Source organism: Nannospalax galili, unplaced genomic scaffold (assembly GCF_000622305.1).
Source record: "Nannospalax galili isolate Female #2095 unplaced genomic scaffold, S.galili_v1.0 scaffold388, whole genome shotgun sequence".
Taxonomy (NCBI): Eukaryota; Metazoa; Chordata; class Mammalia; order Rodentia; family Spalacidae; genus Nannospalax; species Nannospalax galili.
In genome coordinates, this window is record NW_008360304.1 from 3,196,433 (window position 1) to 3,217,712 (window position 21,280).

Consider the following 21,280-nt stretch of genomic DNA (forward strand, 5'->3'; position numbering starts at 1 on the left):
TATATATATATATATTATGTCTCCTTTACTTGGTTGTATCTAAATTTCAGAAGATGGTACTTATTTTTATAGGCCAACTGGTAATCAGAAGATCCTCAAGAGCTCTGCGTGTCATTGAAGTGTGGCTTCAGTATTTGGTGGCTGAAAATTTAGAAGATGAGGTGTCCATGTCTTGCTTTGTTCTTTTTTTTCCTCTTCAGGCCTATCCACTCAGTTCTCTCAAATAGTTTATGATGCTCTGAATCACATACACCTAGGGAAATTAGAGACCATCTTGTTTTTCTCCTGCTTACTGTGTTTCTGTGGTGTTTGCTTATGCTCTTAGAATCATAGAGATTGCAGCCTGTCACTCTGCCCATACATCTGCTGCCAAGACCCAAGGTGGGCACGTGTACATGTGGGGCCAGTGCCGGGGCCAGTCAGTGATCCTCCCCCACCTCACCCACTTCTCCTGCACCGATGATGTGTTTGCCTGCTTTGCCACCCCTGCTGTCACCTGGCGCCTTCTCTCTGTGGGTAAGTTCAGCCTTGTATGTTTGGAGCAAAACTAAGAAGAGAACTGGGTGCTAAATATCAGGACTTCATTAGATAGAAGAGCTAATTAATTTCCTTTCTGTGGGCTCCTGTGAAAGGGAACTAAGTTAACTGATTTTCTTAAAACTACTGGGAACCAACACCAATATTAAGTTGAAGTAATTTGATTTAATTGATTTTTGATTTTACCAGGAAACTTCATCTTCTATTTTTAGCTGGATTATTTTCTTGGAGACAGTCTAGAATTTTATTCAGTTAGTGAAGTAGGTGGGGACTTTTGTTATTTAGCCAAACTGGTAAAAAACATGCAGAGATGTGAATCCTTATCCAGGGGTAAAGTCTTGCTCAACTGGTTAGTTACATCAGGGAGTTAGTAGTTCATGAGTGCCTAAGGGTAAGGCCTCCTTGCCTGCATGTCCCTCTCTCTGTGACTGAGCCTAGAACTGCTGTGTTGCTCTCCTAGAACCTGATGATCACCTCACTGTGGCTGAGTCACTGAAGAGGGAATTTGACAATCCTGACACAGCAGACCTCAAGTTTCTGGTTGATGGAAAATACATTTATGCACACAAAGTCCTTCTCAAAATTAGGTAAGAGTAGGCCAGCAAGATGGCTCAGTGGGTAAAGGCATTTGCCACCAAGCCTGATGCTCTGGGTTTGATCTTTGAGACCCATATGGTAGAAGGAGAGAACTGGCTCCCACAAGTTGTTTTCTGATCTCCAAATGGGCACCCTGGACATGCACACACACACAAAATAAATGTTTTCAAAAATTAAGTAAGAGCTCATTTCTTTTGAGAATTGAAATCTGTTCATTTGACAATTATTTCCTGTATCCAAGGGACTGTGCTAGGCACTTGAGTAATTAAGAGAAAGTGCTGCAAGGCTGTTTTTTGCCCTTAAAGCACACTGTGCAGCTGGGCGGTGCAGCTAGGGGGAACGTGACATGGAAAGTGAAAAGTAATGCAGGAGAGTCACAGTGCTGAGTGTGTTCAGAGTTGGCCCTGCAGCCATTCTTTTTGTTTTTTGTTTTTTGTAATATTTTATTTATTATTTTTATTTTATATGTGTGCATGTATTGCCTGCATGTAGGTAAGTGTACCCATGTTGTCTGTGCAATGCCTGCAGAGGACAGAAGAGGCTGTTGGATCTCCTGGAACTGGAGTTACAGACAGTTGTTAGGTGCCATGTGAGTGTTGGGATTCGAACCGAGGTCTTCTGCAGGAACAGGGTTCTTAACTGCTGAACCATCTCTCCAGCTCAAGAGTCAGCCCTGAAGGCATTTTTTAGAGGTCTGGAAAGCTCCTTTCTTTCATTAGAAAGCAGTGAGCTTTTGCTTGGTAAATATGTTCTATCCTTTGAACATGGCCAAGTACTTTGACCTAAGTCCCTCTCCCTGCCTTAGTCCTGAGCACAGCAGTCGTAATCACTCTCCTCAGGCAGCTGTGGGGTACTTAGCTTTCAGATGCTTAAAAATAGAGAAAGTGAGTCTCTTCTAGACCAATGAGGTCTGAGTGATGCCAACACAAAAATGACTAAAATTGCATTTCTTGATGTTTAATTTCTGAACAATGGTGGGTATCTGCCTCACCTTTGCCCCATGTACATGGTCTATAAAACTACTACCCCACTTCTGGACACAGAAAAATTCTGCCATGCCTCAAAGGTCCCATAGGCCTAGCCTGGGCAGCCACTGATGTGTCACCCTGGATACTCAGTGTTTTCTAGAGGTTTATATAAATGAAATGATATAGTATCCATTCTTGTGTGCCTGGCTTTTTTTTTTTTTTAAAGCATGATTTTGAATTTCATTGTAGTTCTGAAACAGATATTTAAATCCTTTTATGACTCACAAACTCATGTGGTGTTTCAGTCTCAAGTTCCCATTTCATAAGGTCACACTGTGCCACATGTGTCCACTTTCACCATAGTGGGTGCACTGTCATAAGGAAAGGGGATGGGGAATATTTGACTGTGATAGAGCACTGCACACACATGGCCTAAACCATAGAAACTTACTCTCTCATGCTTCTGGACGCCTGAAGCCAAAGATCAAGGTGTCAGGTATGGTTTTTCTCTGAGGCTGGGAGGGAAAATATGTTCAATGCCTCTACTTGAGCCTCTGATGATTTGTGACAAGCTTTGTCATTTCTAGGCATGCCATGTGACATTTTCACTGTGCGTGTCTGTGTCCAAATTTCCCCCTTTGTCTGATTGCCTTAGGACCCACCACAGTGACTCATGTTGATTACCTTTGTGAAGACCCTGTTTGCAAATAAGGTCACATCCTAAGGGACCAGAGGTTAGAACTTCCAACATAGAAACTTTTAGGAAGTAAACTTCAATCTATATGAAATAAAGAAACAAATTTACTCAGGGTTATAAAAATATTAAAAAATGGAAGAGTACTGACTGCTCTTGGCAGAGGACCCAGGTTCGATTCCCAGCACCCATGTGGCGGCCAACAACTGTCCTTAACTCCAGTTCCAGGGGATCCGACACCTTCTTCTGACCTCTGTGGGTATTGCATGACACAAGCATACTAACACACATGCAGGCAATATACTCATACGCATAAAGAAGTATTTATATAGATAGACCAACCAACTGACAGACAGATAGGTAGATAATTTATATAAAATCAGTAAAGACATTGTGAGAAAGATGCCAAGGAGCCCTGTACTGTCTCCATCAGTTCAGCTGTAGCGGCAGCTGCCTGGGCCACCCACAGCAACAGCAGGCTGCATTTCAGTCATATTGAATAACTGAAAATTAGGAGCCAAGGCACGGATGTTGTGTTAGATAGCTTTCTGTCAGCATAATAATGTCTGAAATAATTAACTGACAAAAAGGTTACTTTCTTGGGATTGACCCCAGGGCACTGCCTAGCTATGACTCCAGCTGAAAAAGTTTATTTTGGCTTACAGATTTAGAGGTTTCAGTCCATGATTAGGTTGCCCCATTGTTTATGCCTCTTGCAAGGTAGCATATCATGGTGGTGACTGCCTAGTGGAACAAAACTGCTTATGTTACAAGGCAGAGGGCACAAGAGGAGGAGGAGGAAGAAGGGACTTGGGTTCTACAGATCCCTTTGAGTGTATGTTCCCCATGAACTAAGGCCTCACACCAGCCTCCCCACCCCCATCTCTTTTAAGGTCCCTTACCTTTGAGGGTTCCACCACTTCCTAATAGTGCTGCCCTGGGACCAACAGATGGGCCTTCAGGAGACACTTAACATCCAGACTACCAAGCTGGAAGGTATACAGCCTCTAAGAGAAAGGTCCTCACGTAGGCCTTCAGTTCTGGCCTAGAACTTAAGATCTGACCTCTTTCCTTCTTTCAGATGTGAACATTTTCGTTCTTCGTTGGAGGACAATGAAGATGACATTGTAGAAATGAGTGAATTTTCCTATCCTGTGTACCGAGCTTTCCTGGAGTACCTGTACACAGACAGTATCAGCCTATCTCCTGAGGAGGCAGTAGGTAATCGCCACAGGTTTTACCAAGAAATTGGCAAAATGTTGAGTTACTAAGAGGGTAGTTTCTAAATATAGTCAAAAAGAAAAAACTGAGACGAGTTAAAGAAGAAATTCTCTTCTTGATGTCGAGCCCAGACATTTTCCCTTTTGGTGCTAGGGATGGAACATGGCCTTGCTCATGCTATACCACTGAGCTTCACCCCAGGCCTGTTCTAGCACTGAGCTACACCCCAGGATTGCTCTACCACTGAGCTGCACCCCAGGCCTTGCTCATGCTCTACCACTGAGCTGTACCCCGGGCCTTGCCATGTTCTACCATTGAGCTGCACCCTGGGCCTTGCCATGTTCTACCACTGAGCTGCACCCCGGGCCTTGCCGTGTTCTACCATTGAGCTATACCCCTAGGTCCTGAACACAACTCTCCTTATGTTGCTGTTTCACATGAAGGCTGAGCAGGTAGATCCAGTGAGCCTTGGTCAATGGAATACCAGTCCCTATTAGAGCATCATGGGCAGCAGAATGAAGAAAAGGGACAGAGATCATGGGACAGAGGTCAGATCCCAAGTGTCTCCAAAGGCAGGGCCCTAGAAAGTCTGTTCATTCAGTGCTCCAGAGTAGATCAAAGCCACATCCTACTACGTGGGATGCTGGAAAATGGGTGTTTCCAGATGGTGGGATGCTGGAAAGTGGGTGTTTCCAGATGGTGTGGCTCAGCTAAACATTGTATGTGTGCGCGTGCGTGCGTGCATGTGTTGGGGCAGTAGTTGTTGCCATCAGAGTGATGTGATTTGGGGGCTTTTTTTTTTTCTTTTTTTTTTTTTTTTTTTTTTTTGGAAGCAGGGGCCCCCTTTTGGCCAAGCTGTCGTGGAACCCACTTTGTAGACCAGGCTGGCCTTGACCTCATAGAGATCCGCCTGCCACTGCCTCCCAAGTGCTAGGCCTACAGGCATGTGCCACCATGCCTGGTGTGATTTGTTTTTAAAAGATCAGTAATTACAATGACTCAGGTGTGAGATGCTGTTGTCTAGGTTAGGGGATATAGCTTTGCAGGTGTTTAAAAGAGACCAGATTCTAGCTAGATATACTTTAAAGAAAAACCAGATGGGATCTGTCCATGGCTGAGACATGAGAGGTAAGGAGAATTGTCTGTGCTGAGGTATTTTCCTCTTGTAGCCACGTTAGTGGAAGTGTAGGTCACCAAGATGACAGATGGAGATCTGTCAGATGGAGGCTTTGCTTTTGACTTTGAATACCCAAAGGAATTTGAGTGCTTAATAAACAAGAGTGTCAGGTTTTTTGGTTTTTTTTTAATATAGTTGCACCTCTAACATTTATAAAGCCCTGAAAAAGAGTCCAAATGGAGGCCTACCTACCCTGTGTTTAAACACATTTCAAATGAAATATGTCTGATCTTCCTACCTTGAAAAATATACCTTCATTAAGACCTAAAGGGTCCCATTTCAGTTTTGCTTCTGTACTAGATAGAATGCAGTGCCCCAGAAGGGGTAGATCTGGCCTTCAGATCACAGTTATTCCTATATGACAAGAGTGTATGGGCACTGCAGCCTGCCAGCCTGTGTCCAAGCTCTGTGCACCTGAGCTTGGGGCAGGGCATGTGTCTGCACATTGTTGCTAGAGGGAGGAAACCTGCAGGTGTGCAGTCTCAAGCAACTAGGCAGGAAATTCCAGGTGTTCAGGGACCCAAAATGTTAACCTAGACATGAACTTGGGGCTCTGTAACCTCCCTGTGATAAGGATGTAGTTGGGGAGGTGCAGCACCCTGCTGAGGGCAGTGACTCTTGAGGCCTGTGCTTGTGTGTGTGATTCTGAAGCTGTAGGCATTTGGGGCTATTGGAATGAATTTGAGAATGACTGAGAACTGACCCAAAACAATCATTCACAACTCTGAAGATTTTAGAAGGTTTAAGTATCTTGTTTTGGGCCATGGTACTTCATTTTCTAATTTTGATAATTTTTGCTGTTACAATGAAAGCCAATTTCCATTCAGATTCTAGCACATGTATAAAGTTCCTTAGCAGATAAACACATAGTATGTTAAGATTGATGAATCCCAGCTTTCTGTCCTTCAGGTGCTCTGGTAAGGATCACTGCATGAATGGCTATCGCAGGAATCAGCTTGTAAAGTAGTTACGTGTTAGCAGGCTTGGCGGACATTGGGGCTGGACCCCACTCTCTGATAATCAACAGACCAAGGACTAGACCCTGCAAGCCTCTGATTACTGCCAGGAGGAGACCCTGACATCCTGAACTGCCCAGAAAGTCACTGAATTGATAACTACCTAAATTTAATTCCAAAAGCTTTAAACATTGTGAGACTACTAATAGAAAGCTTTCTGATAAAAAAAAAAATAAAAACAAAAAAACAAAGGCATACCACAGGCCTGTCAGTCACTGGAAAGGGCAGTGTCCCTCAGAAAAAGCTGTTTGTTTTAAGAACTTTAAAAGTAGTATAAAGAGTCCCATACTATAAAGAGCCAGTGTGATCACCCAGCAGGTAAAGGCACATGCAGCTAAGGCCAACAACCTGAGTTCCACTCCCCAGACCCACATGGTAGAAGGAGAGAACTGGTTGTCCTCTGGCCTACATATGTGCACCATGGCATCCCCTCTCATATACACACACTCTCTCTCTCTCTCTCTCTCTCTCTCTCTCTCTCTTATACACACACAAACACATACACACACACGCACACACACACACAATACACATACATGCACCCACCCATGTTCTTCTCTCTCTCTCTCTCAAGGTATTAAAAAAATATGAAAATAAAAGTGAGGAACACTGGCTGGTTTTACAAAGGACCTGGCTTTAACTCCTAGGAACCACATGGTAGGTAACAACCATCTGTAACTCCAGTTCCAAAGCGTCCCATGCCCTCTTCTGGCTTCTACTGTAGGCATTGCATGCCCATGGTGCATACACACATAGGCAGGCAAAACATAAATTTTTTTTAAAATCTAAAAAAAAATTTAATAGTTATGTATATGGTATATATGTACATATATATTTAGAAATAAAATTGATATAAAGTGTCTAAAATGCAGATCTGCACAGTGGTCCCTTTGCCATTTCTTTTTTTCACCCTCTGAGTGTGAGCTCTGCTCTACTCTACAGTAAACTCTGCCCATCTTCTACACTACGCTGTGCGCCTTGTCTGAATTCTCAGCAGAGATCACAAGGACAGTGGGTGGGGGGGAGCTGAGAGGAGTCCAGACCTAGATCCCAGTGATCGGCCAATCTTTGGTCAAATGGCAGCCTGGGTTTAACTGTAGACCTGGCATATATTCTGCTGCCAAGGGCGTGGAAGCCACTGATGCAAGAACAGAAGGACTCGGGATGATTTGGCCAAAGCCACACACATCTTCAACACTATTCATGCACCAAGGACAAATTCTGACATTTATGCTAATTGGCAAGCCCTATAATGAAGAGTCTGACCACAGTATCTCAAAACAAATAGTGTCTCTCAAATGCCCAGTGATCATTCCTGCTTAAGAGTAGTTCGTATTGTTTTTCAAGGTAGGTTCAAATGAACTGACATGTACATGGTGGTCTCTGTTGGATTATTTAAAGTAGAGACAGATAATCAGAGGAATCATCAGCATCTCGGGATCGTATTTAAAACTAAGGGACTAGAGCTCACTTGGAGAAATAAGGGTTGAACAGTATGGCATGCATACATTTGGAAGTCAGGAGAAATAGCCCAACCAGGAGAACTTAATTAGGGAGAAGAATCAATTCATCAATTAGGGAGAAGAAAAGCATTAGCAAGTGATGAAATGTTCCAAGGTCTGATCATCATCACCCACAGCAAACAATGAGTGAATACTGAATAGGAGGAAAGTAGATCAGCCTATGGATGTGGCACTGTGGGGACCATTTGGGACAGCCACAGGTGTGTGGTGTGAGTGTGGGAGGACAGTTCTGTTTGGAATGGCTTCAGGATATGCTGGGAGATGAGAAAACATAAATACAGGGAGCTTTCTAGTTTTTCTGGAGAGGAGCAGAGATGGACAGAGAGGAACAGGAGGCAGACACATGCCCATGAAGGGGTTTTCTTTTCTCTTTATTTGGTGCTGGGGTTGAAGCAAGGGCCTTGAGCCTGCTAGGCATGTGCATCGCATCACTGAGCTACACCTCAGTCTCTGTTTTGTTCTAAGGGGACTCTGACAGCATGTGGTGTGATAGGTATGACCCGGGAGAGATTCTGCTAGTGCACAGGGAAGGGTAATTAAGAGGAACACACATCTGTTGTTTTGTCCGGGAAATGATTCAAGCCATTTTCATGCTGTTCCTGCTTTTCAGCAGCTTATCTGAGTGTTGGCTCAATTCAGCTACCCTCTTAGGGAGAGCTGCACACTCAGTGACCATCAGTGTAGTCTGTGTACACAGAACTCACCGAGCCTGACATTAACAGTGACCACATCACCTCTGAGTTGAGTCAGGATGATCAGAATACACCTACAATAAACACTTCTTTCTATCAGGACTGCTAGATTTGGCTACATTTTACAGAGAAAATCGTTTGAAAAAGCTGTGCCAGCAAACTATCAAGCAAGGAATCTGTGAGGAGAACGCTATTGCCCTGCTCTCAGCTGCAGTGAAATATGACGCCCAGGTAAGAAAAGCATCCTTCCAACTGGCCACCTTCCAGGAAGAATAAAGTTAGGTGCATCTTCGTACCTTAAATCAAAATGAGCTCCAGGAAGATGAAAATGTTATACAAAATTGAACACTAGAAAAATATGTGACTATAATGTTATACAAAAATATAAGTGACTATATAATGACCCAAAGGCAGAGACTGTAAACAATTGGTAGATCTGATTTCCAGTGATTAAAAACTTACACACCGGGGGTGAGATGGCTCAGCAAGTAAAGGCACTTGTTGCCCAGCCTGGCAACCTGAGTTCAAGCCCTGGGACCGACATGATAGAAGAGCTGACTCCCATAAGTTGTCCTCTGACCTCCACACATGTGTGCATAGACTCACACACACAAATTAATGTAATTTTTAAAAATTCATACACCAAAGAATATTCCAGAGAAGATTCAAAAGTAAATAATGGTCATGTGGAAAAATGTTTTGTATCATATAATGAAGTAAGTTTTCCATAGTAAAAAAAAAAAAGAAAAAAGAAAAGATGGGCCGTTTGAAAGAGAAAGAGTGGAGCAGAGAACACAGGGAAAATCGGAATAATATGTTAAGTACACGTGGAGGGGCTGGAGCAGTCTTTACGGTGGTGACTGTGACTTCCTTCTCTGCTTTCTCTGAACTCTCTTCAGTGGCTTGTATTGTTATGATAAAGAAAGGAAAGGAAACATTTTAGAGCTGAATCTTTAGGAAACAGGCCATAACTTCTCCCAGTCAGTTTCCTTTTGGAATGAGGATATCCTCTCCTTTGATTTAAAAAAAAAAAAAAGACAAGTGGAAAAAGGTAATGCCCTTCTCGGCAAATGTAAACAATATGCTTATTAAAGAAAATGCAGAAAACTCAAGAATTCTGAGGGTGGAAATGACTCATCAGGCAGAGATGGTACAACTTTCACCTTCCTGACACTTCTGGGACTGGAACGTCTTCCTATTTTTAAAATTTTTGTGGTTCTGGGGATTGAACCTTAAAACTTTATAAGTGCTCAGCAAGTACTGTACCATTGAGCTATAGCCCCAGCCCCCCTTTACTTTTTATTTTGATCTCACTACTTAGCCCAGGTTTCACTATGTAGCCCAGACAGCCCTTGAACTTGAGGTCTTCTTGCCTAAGGCTCCTCTGTGGCTTGAATAGTAGGCCTAAACCACCAGGTCTGACTTGTATACTTTTCTAAATACTTTTAAGTTTTGTTTTTTCACTTGGCATTCAAATTAAAACAACCACCACAGCTGGGTGTGGTGGCTGCTGCAGGTATAGGAGGTAGAGGCAGGTGATGAAGGCAGGCAGTGTCCAGAGAGGGAGCATGCCCTCCAGAAACTGGTGAGAGTAGCCTGGCCCAATCACTTGCTGGAGGAATGGTGAAAAGGATGGACTGGAACCCTAAACAGTAAACAGATTTGCTGAGGTGGATGCCAGGTAGCAAAAAGGAGAACGCAAGGATTGTGCTAAGGTGTTTGTCCTAAAGGGTGAACTGTCATTACTGAGATGGGGAAGGTGGCAAGGAGCAGCATTTTAAGGAACACCAGGAATATGGTTATGAGGGTGTCGAGTATATGATACCTATTAAACATCCAGGGAACACATCCAATGAGCACATGGCATAAACCATTCTGGAGCTGAAAGAGAAGTGTACTGAGAGCCATAAGTGGCTGTCATGAGCAGACAGGGCTGAGGATCAAGCCTCAGGCACTTGGTGTCAGAAGTGAAAGTTTTGATAAAGGGACGCTAGCAGAGTATATGAGGAACAGAAATGACTTTTTCCTGATAATTTTATAAATTTAAAGGGAAACAGGTTGTGGGGGAAAGAGAAGTATTAAGGTTTTTTTTTTTTTTTTTTTTTTAAAGAAATTGAAGCATGTTTTTATAAAAGGCAACAACCCCAGTGAAGGACAGGCTGTGGATGGGGACAGTTGCTAGATAGGTCCTTGAGTAGGTGGGGCAGTGTGGCCTAGTGAGTGTGTGAGGGGACAGGCTTTATATCCACCATGGACCATTCATTAGGGTACCAGGAAAGAGAACTGTCCACAGTGTGTAGCAAGGGAGGCAAGGAGATAGGCGGGTTAAGAGCTTATGGAGCCTCTTTTGACTGAAAAGGAAGTCACGTTTAGCTTAGGATAAGAAAGAGGAAGTTCTGGGGCCTAACAAAATATGAGAGTCATGTCAGGGAATGAATGAGCAGGAACTATGGTTTCTGTGTTTGCATGACAGAACTAAGGACTCCTTGTTAAAATGACGCTGTATAAAGCAGCAGCATTTAAAGCAGACATTAGTCTTTTACTGAAAAATGATAGAGGCCTTCTTTTGTATGGACAGACGTCTCCTTTACTGGTATCACTATACCAATTTACTGGATTCTTAGAATTACAGAACTCTTTCCAAATCCCATCCTTAGGATAATTATGGGAGATTCTCACCCAAAGTAAAAGAAGGTATATCAGAGAAACTTCCGTAGTGTCATTTTGCTCTCCCAGTAATTAGCACTTTTGCTGGCACTGTCCAGAACTTTGGGACACTCAAGTGCCCAGGCCCCCAGCCCTGTAGCATTAACACTGTAACGTGTATGATGTGGGCATGCAACTCTCCGCCCTTCTGTACAGTTCTGCCAAAGACTGGCAACTCCCTGTTTAGCTACTGGGGTATTTAACATATATCAAGAAAGCATATTTTTGTTATTAAATGTGTGAAATTTGTTTTGTCCCTGAGGGCTCCTGTGGGACCGAAATAGACTATACTGCCAGTGAGACCCTAGCAGCCGGCCAGTCTGTTCAGGGATGAAATAATTGTATTTTTCTCACAGTTGGTTTTTATTTCTTTTTAATTTTTTACTCTTATGTGTATGAGTGTTTTGCCTACATGTATGTAAGTGTACCCATGTCATGCAATGCCCATGGAAGCTGGAAGAGGGCATCGGATCCACTAGAACTGTAGTTATGGAAGGTTGTTAGCTGCCATGTGGGTACTATGAACCTAACACGGGTCCTCTGCAAGAATGTTCTTAACTGCTGAACCATCTCTCCAGCCCCATTTTCCTTTCTTAGAGAAATGTAATGCAGGTTTGTGTGCACACTGGCATAGTGCTAAGTGTTGATATATAGAGAACAGACTATAATGTGCAGCGTACATATGTAACTGCTTGGGAATTACTGAGAGCTGTATATTTTATAAATTGGCTTCAACAATATAGAAGAAATAAAAAAAAAAAAACATGAACAGGCAGCCCCTTGTGCTAGGCCATATCACAGTCTAGGGGCTGAGGCTTGCAAGGTCTCAGCAGGCTAGCTTCATGTATTCCCAGGTGAAGAAAGCATCTGGTAGGCTGGGAACATCTCAGTATAGAACACATGCCTAGCAAGCGTAGCCCACATGAGGCCCTAGGCTCATTCCTCAGTACCGATTTTAAATAAAGAGAAATACATATATTTGTAATACACGTGTGTGTGTATACATTTTTATTTGGTTCTGAAGATTGAACCCAGGGCTTCACACATACCAAGCACATAATCTACCACTTACTCCCCAGTTAAGATTATTGCATGTAATGTGGTAAAATCCACACTCTGATGTCCTCTTGCAGAGAAAAAAATAATAGTGTGTTAACTTCGGGGAAGCAGTTTCCCAGCATTACTAGTTGTTCTGGCTTGTCCCCTTGCACACCATCTTCACAGGCAGAAAAAATTAAAAACATTGGGGAAACCTAACTTTTAACAAATAATTGAAAATGCAATGAATGACACAAGTATGACACAAGTGCTGTTGCGAGAAAACTGTGCTGAAGATTCCTGTACCTAAGTGCCTGTCTCTGAGGAAAAAAAGGCCATATTCTTAGCACTGGCCAAATCCGAACATTTTCCTTTGTATTCTTTACACTTTTAGCAACACGGATTAATTATAGTTTCTAGTTGCTGGAACTATATGGCCGCACCAACCCTTCGTCCTGCAGGCTGTCAGATTCTTTTTCTTTGAAGAATTCCCTCACCATGTTTGGCTGGTGAATACAGATTTATTAAACCATTGTTGTTGTTCCTAGGACTTAGAAGAATTCTGCTTCAGGTTCTGCATAAACCATTTGACTGTGGTAACACAAACTTCAGGCTTTGCAGAAATGGACCACGATCTTCTGAAGAACTTCATCAGCAAAGCCAGCAGGGTTGGGGCCTTTAAAAACTGACTACCGCCTGCAGGAAAGGAACATGAAGCCTTTCCATTTCATCCCTGAAAAAAAAAAAAAAGAAAAAGAAAAAGAAAAAGAAAAAAAGCCACTGATGAATAACTTGTTTAACTAACAGTATTAATGAGAGCTACATCGGGCTGAATTCTTCTGTCAAAAGGAAGGTAGTCAAGTCAGTCTTCTCCATCTGCCCAAGCCCAGAGTTTACAGTAGAAGGCACTGAATATGCTCCGATTAGATGTGACTATACTCATGTTAAAAAATGATAATGTCATCATAGTTACCATTTCTTCTTTTGATCACTTATTGGATATCTTTGGTACCTTGGTATATGTCTGTGCTATTCTGGCCAAATGCTCCATTATTCAGCTGGCTGATATGTAGCTACACAAGGAATGCTGTCAACTACACATTTTTTGGCCTTTAGCACAGTGCCTTGTGTATAGAAGACACTCAGTTAACCTAGTGTCAATCTTTGAGGGTGGTCTGGGAACAGCTAGACGGTAGGATGAAGGTTATTACACAAAATAAATGGAATAGTCTCTAATTACTGAGGTTCATATTTTGGTTCATTGATAGTGGCTAATTTAGAGCATTATTAGAATTCACAGAAGGCCTTAGCAATTAAATTGTCAAAGGCCCAAGGGCTAATTTTAATTTTCTATTTACTCTTGAGTCATTAATTTCTCATTTGACATTATTGGGTATGAAGTATTAACTTTGAATGAATGTTGTATCTGGAATCATTTGCCTTACATAATTGCATAAACCCCTTTGCTTTTCTTTATATTGAGGGTCTTCCTCTGTAAGTAAAATTGATTATATGTTTTTCCTATAGCTGGCTTTTATGTCACTATAAGACAGGTTTCTTAACCTGACACTAGTGTAGTTAAACTAGATGGAGAGGAACTAATATATTTCATGGATACCAGTAACAAGATTGAGAAGTCTGAGTTTTTAGAGTAAAACAAGCCACCCAGTGGGAAAAGACAAACTGGAACAGGATATAGTGCCCCACTTTTTAAGTGTCTCACAATGTGATGTTATATGAAGAAATCCTTTTGGAAATAAAAATCTTGTTCTGATGTAGAATTATTTGATAATAAAGTGCTTCTTTGAAGATAATAGAACTGTCCTTTTAATTTTTAAGCAACAAAATCAAAATACCAACTTTGTCTCATAGGTATATATAAATCCATTTTTTATATTATATATTTGCTTCTTTAAGGCAGATCTTCATGTATAGTCTCATCAGAGTCTGTGTACTAAAGCATAAATGGTTTATAAACAATCCAGTTACTATTTTATCACCTTTCATTGTTGTTTGTTGGTAAGATTACTTTTCTTGAAGACTTAAATTTTTTTAGTAGTTTTAATTTCACACCAAAACAGGAAGGCTCAGCTATGTTCCCCTTGCCCCTGCCTCCCACATGTTGAACCCCTGCACTTTCAGCAGCATCTCCTGGCTGGTACATTAGTTACAGCTCATGAACCTATCTTCACACAACATCCTCAGTGAAGACGGCAGCTTGGTTTCATACATTCGGTGGGTTCGGATAAATACATGCTACATGTGTTCATCATAGTCCCGCACATAATAGTGACTGGTCTGGTTCATTTTTTACTGTCTCCATAGTTTTCTCTTTTCCAGAATGTCTTTGAAATCTGAGAATGTAGTCTTTTCATACTGGCTTTCTTTAATCTGTGATACACATTTCAGATCTTCCATGGCTTGGTAAATTTTTTTCAGTGTTGATTAATAGTCCACTCTCTGGATATATCACTGCATATCCATTCATCTACTGAACGACAACTTGATCGCTTTCAAGGATTTGGGCAGTTGTGAAGAAAGGATTAAATAACTGTATGTAGGGGTTTTTTTTCAGCTCCTTTTAGTAAATACCAAGGAATGTGATTATGTGATCATATGGTAAGGTTATGTTTAGTTTATTAAGAAACTGCCAAGCTGTCTTCCCACCAGCAGGAAGGAGAGTTCCCATTGTCCCACACTCTCACTAGCATGTGGTGGTTTTGTTCCAGATTCTGGCAGTTCTAACAGGTGTGTGGTGGTATGTCATTGTTTTCCTTAGCATTTCCCTATCTTGTTTCATGTGCTTATTTGCTGTGTATCTTCTTCGGTGATGTCTGTTTAGGTCTTTGGCTCATTATTGAGTTGTCTATTTTCCTTTTATTGGATTTTAAGAGTTCTTTGTATATTTTGGATAACCGTCATTTTTCAGATGTCTCATTTGTAAAAATTTTCTCACATCCTGTTAATCTGTGTTCCCCACCCCTCCCCCTTCTTCTTTTTTTGACATAGGTCTTGCTGTTTAATTCAGGCTGGCCTCAAACACACAGTCCCCCTGACAGTCTGCTGCTGAGTGCTGGGATTACAAGCATTTGTCACCATATCCAGCTCATTTTGAGTGTATAGTTTCGTTTGACAAACTGTCCATTTTTTGGAGACAGAAAGTGGATGCCTCTTGTCCTAAATGAATCCTACTTTTGGAGCCATGTATCCTTACTAACTTGTTATTTTCAAGGTTAGCCTCACATAATTGATTTTAAATTTTTGATAAGATTTGCTACTGTACCCAACAAAGCAGCATTCAGGTGTGGGAAGGACTTGCAGCCACCAGTTCTGGCAGGTAGACAAGCACTTTCTGTCTTGTCTTGCTCTTTCTCTATGCCCTGCATGGTTGCTGTAGCAGAGATGCCTCACTCTCCCTGCCTGTGTCTTTCTGACAGGGCCTCATGAAGCTCCTTGTTCCCCACCACCTTTTTTAACAAGCTCATTTCATAAAAATTGGAACAAAAGAGAACACAATAAAAAACAAAACATGGATGTAAAAGCAAGTTTCTGCAAATCAGCCTCATCAGCAGAAAGAGTCTCTTAAAGGCTGAGAACAGATATGTTTAGAGAAAGCTTACACACAGAGCAGCATGTAATGTAGACCACATCAAACCACTAGGTTCTTCAACTAGTTTATTTTAAAATAGACAAACTATTGTAGAAAATAGTAACATAGCAATTTTGAATGTATAGTTTTAACCAGTACAAAAAAAGCAATAGTGTATCTGAAGCCTTAAGAAATCTCAATACAGAACCTTTGAAATTCCTTCTGTCACTAATTCTAACTTGAACTTACTAGCAAAAGACCCAGAAGTATGGTAAGCCCTTGACCTAAATCCAGCTAATGTGTAAGATGTTCATGCAAAACTTAATAAAGAAATGGGAGAAGCTGTCTATTGCTTTTGTTATCAAGATAACTGTCAAAATAGTAAATTTGAAACTTAATTGAGCACAAAATAAAGTTTGTTTTCTAACAAGATCAGATTTCTTTTTAAAAAGAACTGAGTTGAGACAAAGTGATTTTCTTAAATGCTAGCTGATGCTACCTTAAATATCAACTATTTTAAATTATACCATCTCTAAATAAGTTAATCACACAAGACAGTTTAAATACACCTTTAGGCGGAGGGGTGAAGGGAGCGCCTCCAATTTTTAATGCAACTATTTAAATCTGAAGGTTTTGCACAAAATCAGAGAGAAACATTAATGCCTAACTTACGGACACCTTTGATTACTTGCAGTAATAGTGGACTAGAAATAATGTGGCTTTGAATGTGCTGGGGTTAGACCAGATTGACTTTTATAAAAAGGTAACTGCCAGTTCAAAACCTGGAAGACATGTACCATTCCAGAGAAAACAAATTTTCCCAAACTTAGGAGAGCAAAATAACTGTTCAGATGCAATTAAACAATTCTCTAAGGAAAAAAAAATTAAGGCTCCTATAGTTAACAGTCTGCTTAAGGAATGAAATTAATTTGTATCTTGACTTTTCAGGACCCAGAAACATTAGAAAGTGCACTTGGATTATACTGTATGAGGGTCCTCTGCAGCAAAGGTGTGGCTAGACTCTATACTTTTCAAGTACTACATGGGTTCTTATAAATTCAGTGATTTGAATTGGTTAAAAGAAAAAACCTGGAGTATTATCAATAATTTCAGTTTAAAGCATGAGTCGGATGAATAAAAGAATAAATTCCTATAGGTTCTGAGGTATGAAATCTGTCAGTAGTAAGACAGTGTCATATGTTTATACTTTGTTTTTCTCCTTGTATTTAAAAGGTAAAATACATAAAACAAGCACACAGCACATCAAATTCCAATATTAAAATAAGCCCAATGTGTATAAACTGGTAATTTTTTCCCGGTTTGTAACAATAATCTGTTTCAGTAGAAGAATTCAGAATAATTTAGTTGAATGGATAGTTAATCAAACTGCATTTGGAAGACAAGACACATTTTCTAAGGGTATTCACTTTAAATTAAAAAAATATACATATAAATTAATAAAAACAAGAGCAAACATCACACATGTGCTATGAGGGAAGGCAAAGTAGTCGGACAGGCTTGAGTGGCTGTTGGGATGCCTGCACCAGAGGCAGCCTCACCTCACGGAGCAGAGCAGGTCACTCTGGAAATGCAGACAATCTGCTCTAGCTTTTTAAATGGCATGATTTACACAAGATTCTCAATCCTGTGTAATAACAATTATATACCATTGAGTACAACATTGAAGTGGCTTAGGAATCACCCACACAAATACTCAACTTGCACTTGTACATTTTATATCTAAATGAGTAAACATGGCCATAAGCAGAACCTGGGAGAATTACACAGTCCATGAGACACAAAGTCAGAGGTGTCCACCAAGCTCCGACAGTGTCCAAGGCCGTGAAAATCCTCACTTTTCCTCCTTGTTGGAGATATCCATGCTGTCATTCATTTTTTGCTTTTGCATTCGTGTTCGAGTAGAAGCTGGAAAAATGATGAAAAATGTTAGTAGTGCTGAGGGTACTGGGTAAGTCGACAAGGGGCTGCCATGGCTACTGTGCTCATCTAGACAGATGGAGCTTCCAGTCTTGCAGTGGTCTTCATAGGCTTTGGGGGTTTGCCTTGGTTTCCATATAGGATCTTGCTATGTAGCCTGCTCTAGTCTCAGACTCATGCGCCCATCTAAATTCCCGAGTGCTGGGATTACAGGTACGTGCCAAAATGCCTGGATAAAGTTTCAAAAGCCAGATTTCCCAGTCACTAAATTCTTTTCTAACCACGAACAACCAGAATAAATGTCAGTAGTGTATGTGTGTAGAGACTATAAAATGTATGCCTCAAACATAAGAGAGAGAATAAAAATCATTGTCTTTGTCACCCCTGCCAAATACAGCCTTGCATATTCCTCCTTGTGCCCCTCTGCAGACTAGAGATGCTGAAGTCAAGCTTGGCTGCTGGAGCAGACTAGAACCATGGCTCCTGGCCTGAAGAGTAAGTGAAGCATTTTCAGCAATGCTAGGGAGCCCCTTGCTTTTGAAGACAGCTCACAGGTGCCACAAAGTTAAACGGAACATGTACATTTTAAAAGTAATTGTTAATTACAGTATGGACAAAACCAGAACACAAATTACTAGAAATTTTCTGACTTTACACATAAAATTGATGTATGTATATATAAAATAAAAGAAGGGGCTGGAGAAATGGCTCAGTGGCTAAGAGCATGGGCTCCTCTTGCAAAAGAACCAGGTTTGATTCCCAAAACCCACATGGCATCTACCAACTGCAAATGCAGTTCTAGGGGATCCAACATCCTCTTCTGACCTCTTCGGGTACTGCATGACACAGGGACACTTATATACATGCAGGCAGCACACTACATACACATAAAATAAAAATAATAAAATTTGAAAAAGAAGTGAAATTGCCTAGGAAAACAAAGGAGACAAATGGGAGAGGGAGGGGCAAGAAAAGGGAAGGTAGGAGGAGGGTGTTATGCCCAATTACAGTAAATATATACTTGGATAAAACTAAGAAAATACTTGACTTTAGAATTCTTCATTAAAACAAAGAAAACCCAAAACCCAGCAACAACACAAAGAAAGACTAGGGTGTAGTTCACTGGGCAGGATTCTTGAGTTTAATCTCCAGCACCAAAAAGGAAAAAAAAAAATTAATTTGAAAATGAAAGAAAACAGTCAAGCTTTACGCATCCCACTGCTACCGCCTTTCACTTGGGCAAGCCAGCATCCTGTGATGATCTATTGGAATGCAATTCTCTTTTCCCCCAGGATAACCCTGAATTTCTGATCCCTCTATCTCCACCTTCCAAAAAGTGTGTGGATTAGCAATGTACCACCATACCTGGTTTACTGCAATGCTGAGGATGAACCCAGGGCTCTGTGCACATTACCAATCAAGCCATATCCTCAGCCCTGAATACAAGTTTTTCTGTCCAACCAAAGAGCATCCTGGACAATGCCTTGCATGGCCTGTCAGCTTTAAACTCCCTTTGCTTGTCCTTAATGTCATAGCTCCATTTGGCACCAGAAAATGCACTGACTACAGCTATGAACCACTTCTCTAAGAAAATACACATCTTTTCACAGCCTTCTGCCCCTGGTAAAATATGTGTCTGTAGGCTCCAAATTACTATGTTTCAAGATTTTAATTTTATTATAAGTGTCATGTCTTTTTCATGTACTGGGGTATGGGGGAGCCATCACTACACAAGATAAAAATAGAAATGTATTAGTTGATGTAATATTTTAAGTGTCTGGTATATTTAGCCTTGGTTGAAACAACACAGGAAAAAGCTTAAAACTGGACCAGGAGCATTATTCTGCAAACTTTCTGTTGCAGTGTCCCCCAAGCCTGGCCCCTCCTCACACCTTCAGTGGTGCTTTCTTCCTTACACCCACATTTCCTGAATGTTCACCCTCATTCCCACTTTCTTTTCCTGCTGAAAATGTGCTGAGATGCTTCACTTCCCAGTCTTCTTACAGGAACCGTCTTAGGAAGAATGCTGACTTCACTATAGCGCCCTCTTAGTCCACAAATGTTGCGGTAAATATTGTACTCCTGGTTTGAATTATATTTTCAATGTGTTAGGAAGTCTGCTACTTGAAGGAATTACATGTGAATTCCTTCATAAACTTTAAAGGCTTTTTGCAATGAAAGCAAATGTTTCAAAGGAAAGAAAGTACTTACTCATCTCTGCCAGTTTCTGTTGGAATTTGGACTCCCCTGGGAGACGTTTACTGCAGATTGAAAAGAAACCCAATTATTTCATAAGCATAAATACAACTCAAGTTTCTAGTAACTATGGTGCTTTCAATGCCATGTTATGCTATTATTTTAGCAACTTTTAATTTCAAAAGCTTGTAAGTTACTGAAAATAAAGATGTCACAAACTCATGATCCTATATATTTTTCAGTGGTCCTTATAAAGCACACTAATATTTTTCAAGAGTAAGGATTTTTAATATTTAATGTTAAAACTAACAAAACTTTATCAATGTGTAAGACTATGATTAGACCTCTAACAACTGACATGTTACCGAATATTCACACCTTTCTTTTAGACAGGGTCTCCCTGAAGCCTGAGCTGGCCTGGAACTCGATATGTAGACTAGGCTGGCCTTGATCTCACAAGAGATCCACCTGCCTCTGCCTCTCAAGTGCTGGGACTAATGGTGTGTACCACCAATCCCAGCACACCTGTTATTTGGAGCTGTTCCCACAGCAGTGCTGAGACTCCCAGGTGCCCTGCTCATCTACTGGGACATCCACAGTTCCTACCTTCCATCTGTTTCATCTGATCCCTCGATGTCAAAGCGCAGTTTTTTCAGTGGTTTAGGAGGGTTGCTGCCTTCAGCATTCCTTTTGAGCACTCGGTCACTATTACATACCATCTGATTTATTTTCTGGAACTTCTCAGATGTCTATGAATTGTAGAGTTATTTAAAATCATTAAACAGCAACATTTTGAAGGCAGCAACTGCAAACTTTATTGTGAGGTGTCAATAGTAAGGCAGAAATATTCTCTTCATTTTGGTTCTGTGTTATTGGATTAAATAAGAGATTTTAAAAGAATAACTGTGTCAGTTATGCCCTCATTAAACACCCACTCCTTTTAAGTCCCCCTGCTTTTTCCCAAGAGACTCCAACTCTTCCTCTGTGGAACCTGTTCTGTCAAGCCCTGGCTTGTCCTTGTCAGGACTTACCCACAGATGAAACCAGGGCTTCTTCACAGAAGCAGCAGAGCTGGGTCAAATTTCTGGAACCTTGTTTTTTACAGTTTTGTCTTTATTAGGTTAGTTAGTTAGTGTGTATTAGATAATGAGGGATCTCAAAAAACTTTAATTCATCTTAGGGACATTATGTTGCCAGGACATACTGTTTGTGTATTACAAACTACCAATGATAATTGTATTTGAGGAAATGTTGCTAATTCAGAAAGTATTTCCCCTTCGGAGGATGGTGTGATAAGAATAGGAGGCAGGAATTGGCCAGGCAGTTAGGGTAAAAAGACCTCAAAGAAAAGTAGCCAGTTTCTTGGCTAAAAGTCACAATGTCCTTGG

The 21,280-nt window shown here is 41.0% G+C and overlaps 2 protein-coding genes across 16 annotated transcripts in view; one reads left to right on the forward strand and one right to left on the reverse strand.

Moving 5' to 3' along the window:
* Positions 1 to 12,951, forward strand: part of Rcbtb2 (RCC1 and BTB domain containing protein 2) — a 45,818-nt gene extending 32,867 nt beyond the window's left edge. For 14 of the 15 annotated variants that reach the window (XM_017795915.2, XM_008824359.3, XM_008824362.3 and 11 more), the window contains 5 exons: positions 326 to 516; positions 998 to 1,124; positions 3,878 to 4,017; positions 8,526 to 8,656; positions 12,718 to 12,951. In XM_017795915.2, the coding sequence (XP_017651404.1) occupies positions 326 to 516; positions 998 to 1,124; positions 3,878 to 4,017; positions 8,526 to 8,656; positions 12,718 to 12,858 (730 nt within the window). In that variant the 3' untranslated portion in view covers positions 12,859 to 12,951. Of the gene's footprint in view, positions 1 to 325; positions 517 to 997; positions 1,125 to 3,877; positions 4,018 to 6,103; positions 6,112 to 6,784; positions 6,866 to 8,525; positions 8,657 to 12,717 lie in introns of those variants that run through there. The other variant, XM_029559245.1, reaches the window with a different exon arrangement.
* A 749-nt stretch (positions 12,952 to 13,700) lies between these two features.
* Positions 13,701 to 21,280, reverse strand: part of Rb1 (RB transcriptional corepressor 1) — a 162,304-nt gene continuing 154,724 nt past the window's right edge. The window contains exons 24-26 of the mRNA XM_008824409.3: positions 20,499 to 20,641; positions 19,908 to 19,957; positions 13,701 to 17,684 (exon numbers count right to left, since the gene is read on the reverse strand). Coding sequence (XP_008822631.2) covers positions 17,611 to 17,684; positions 19,908 to 19,957; positions 20,499 to 20,641 — 267 coding nt within the window. The 3' untranslated portion in view covers positions 13,701 to 17,610. The remainder of the gene's footprint in view (positions 17,685 to 19,907; positions 19,958 to 20,498; positions 20,642 to 21,280) is intronic.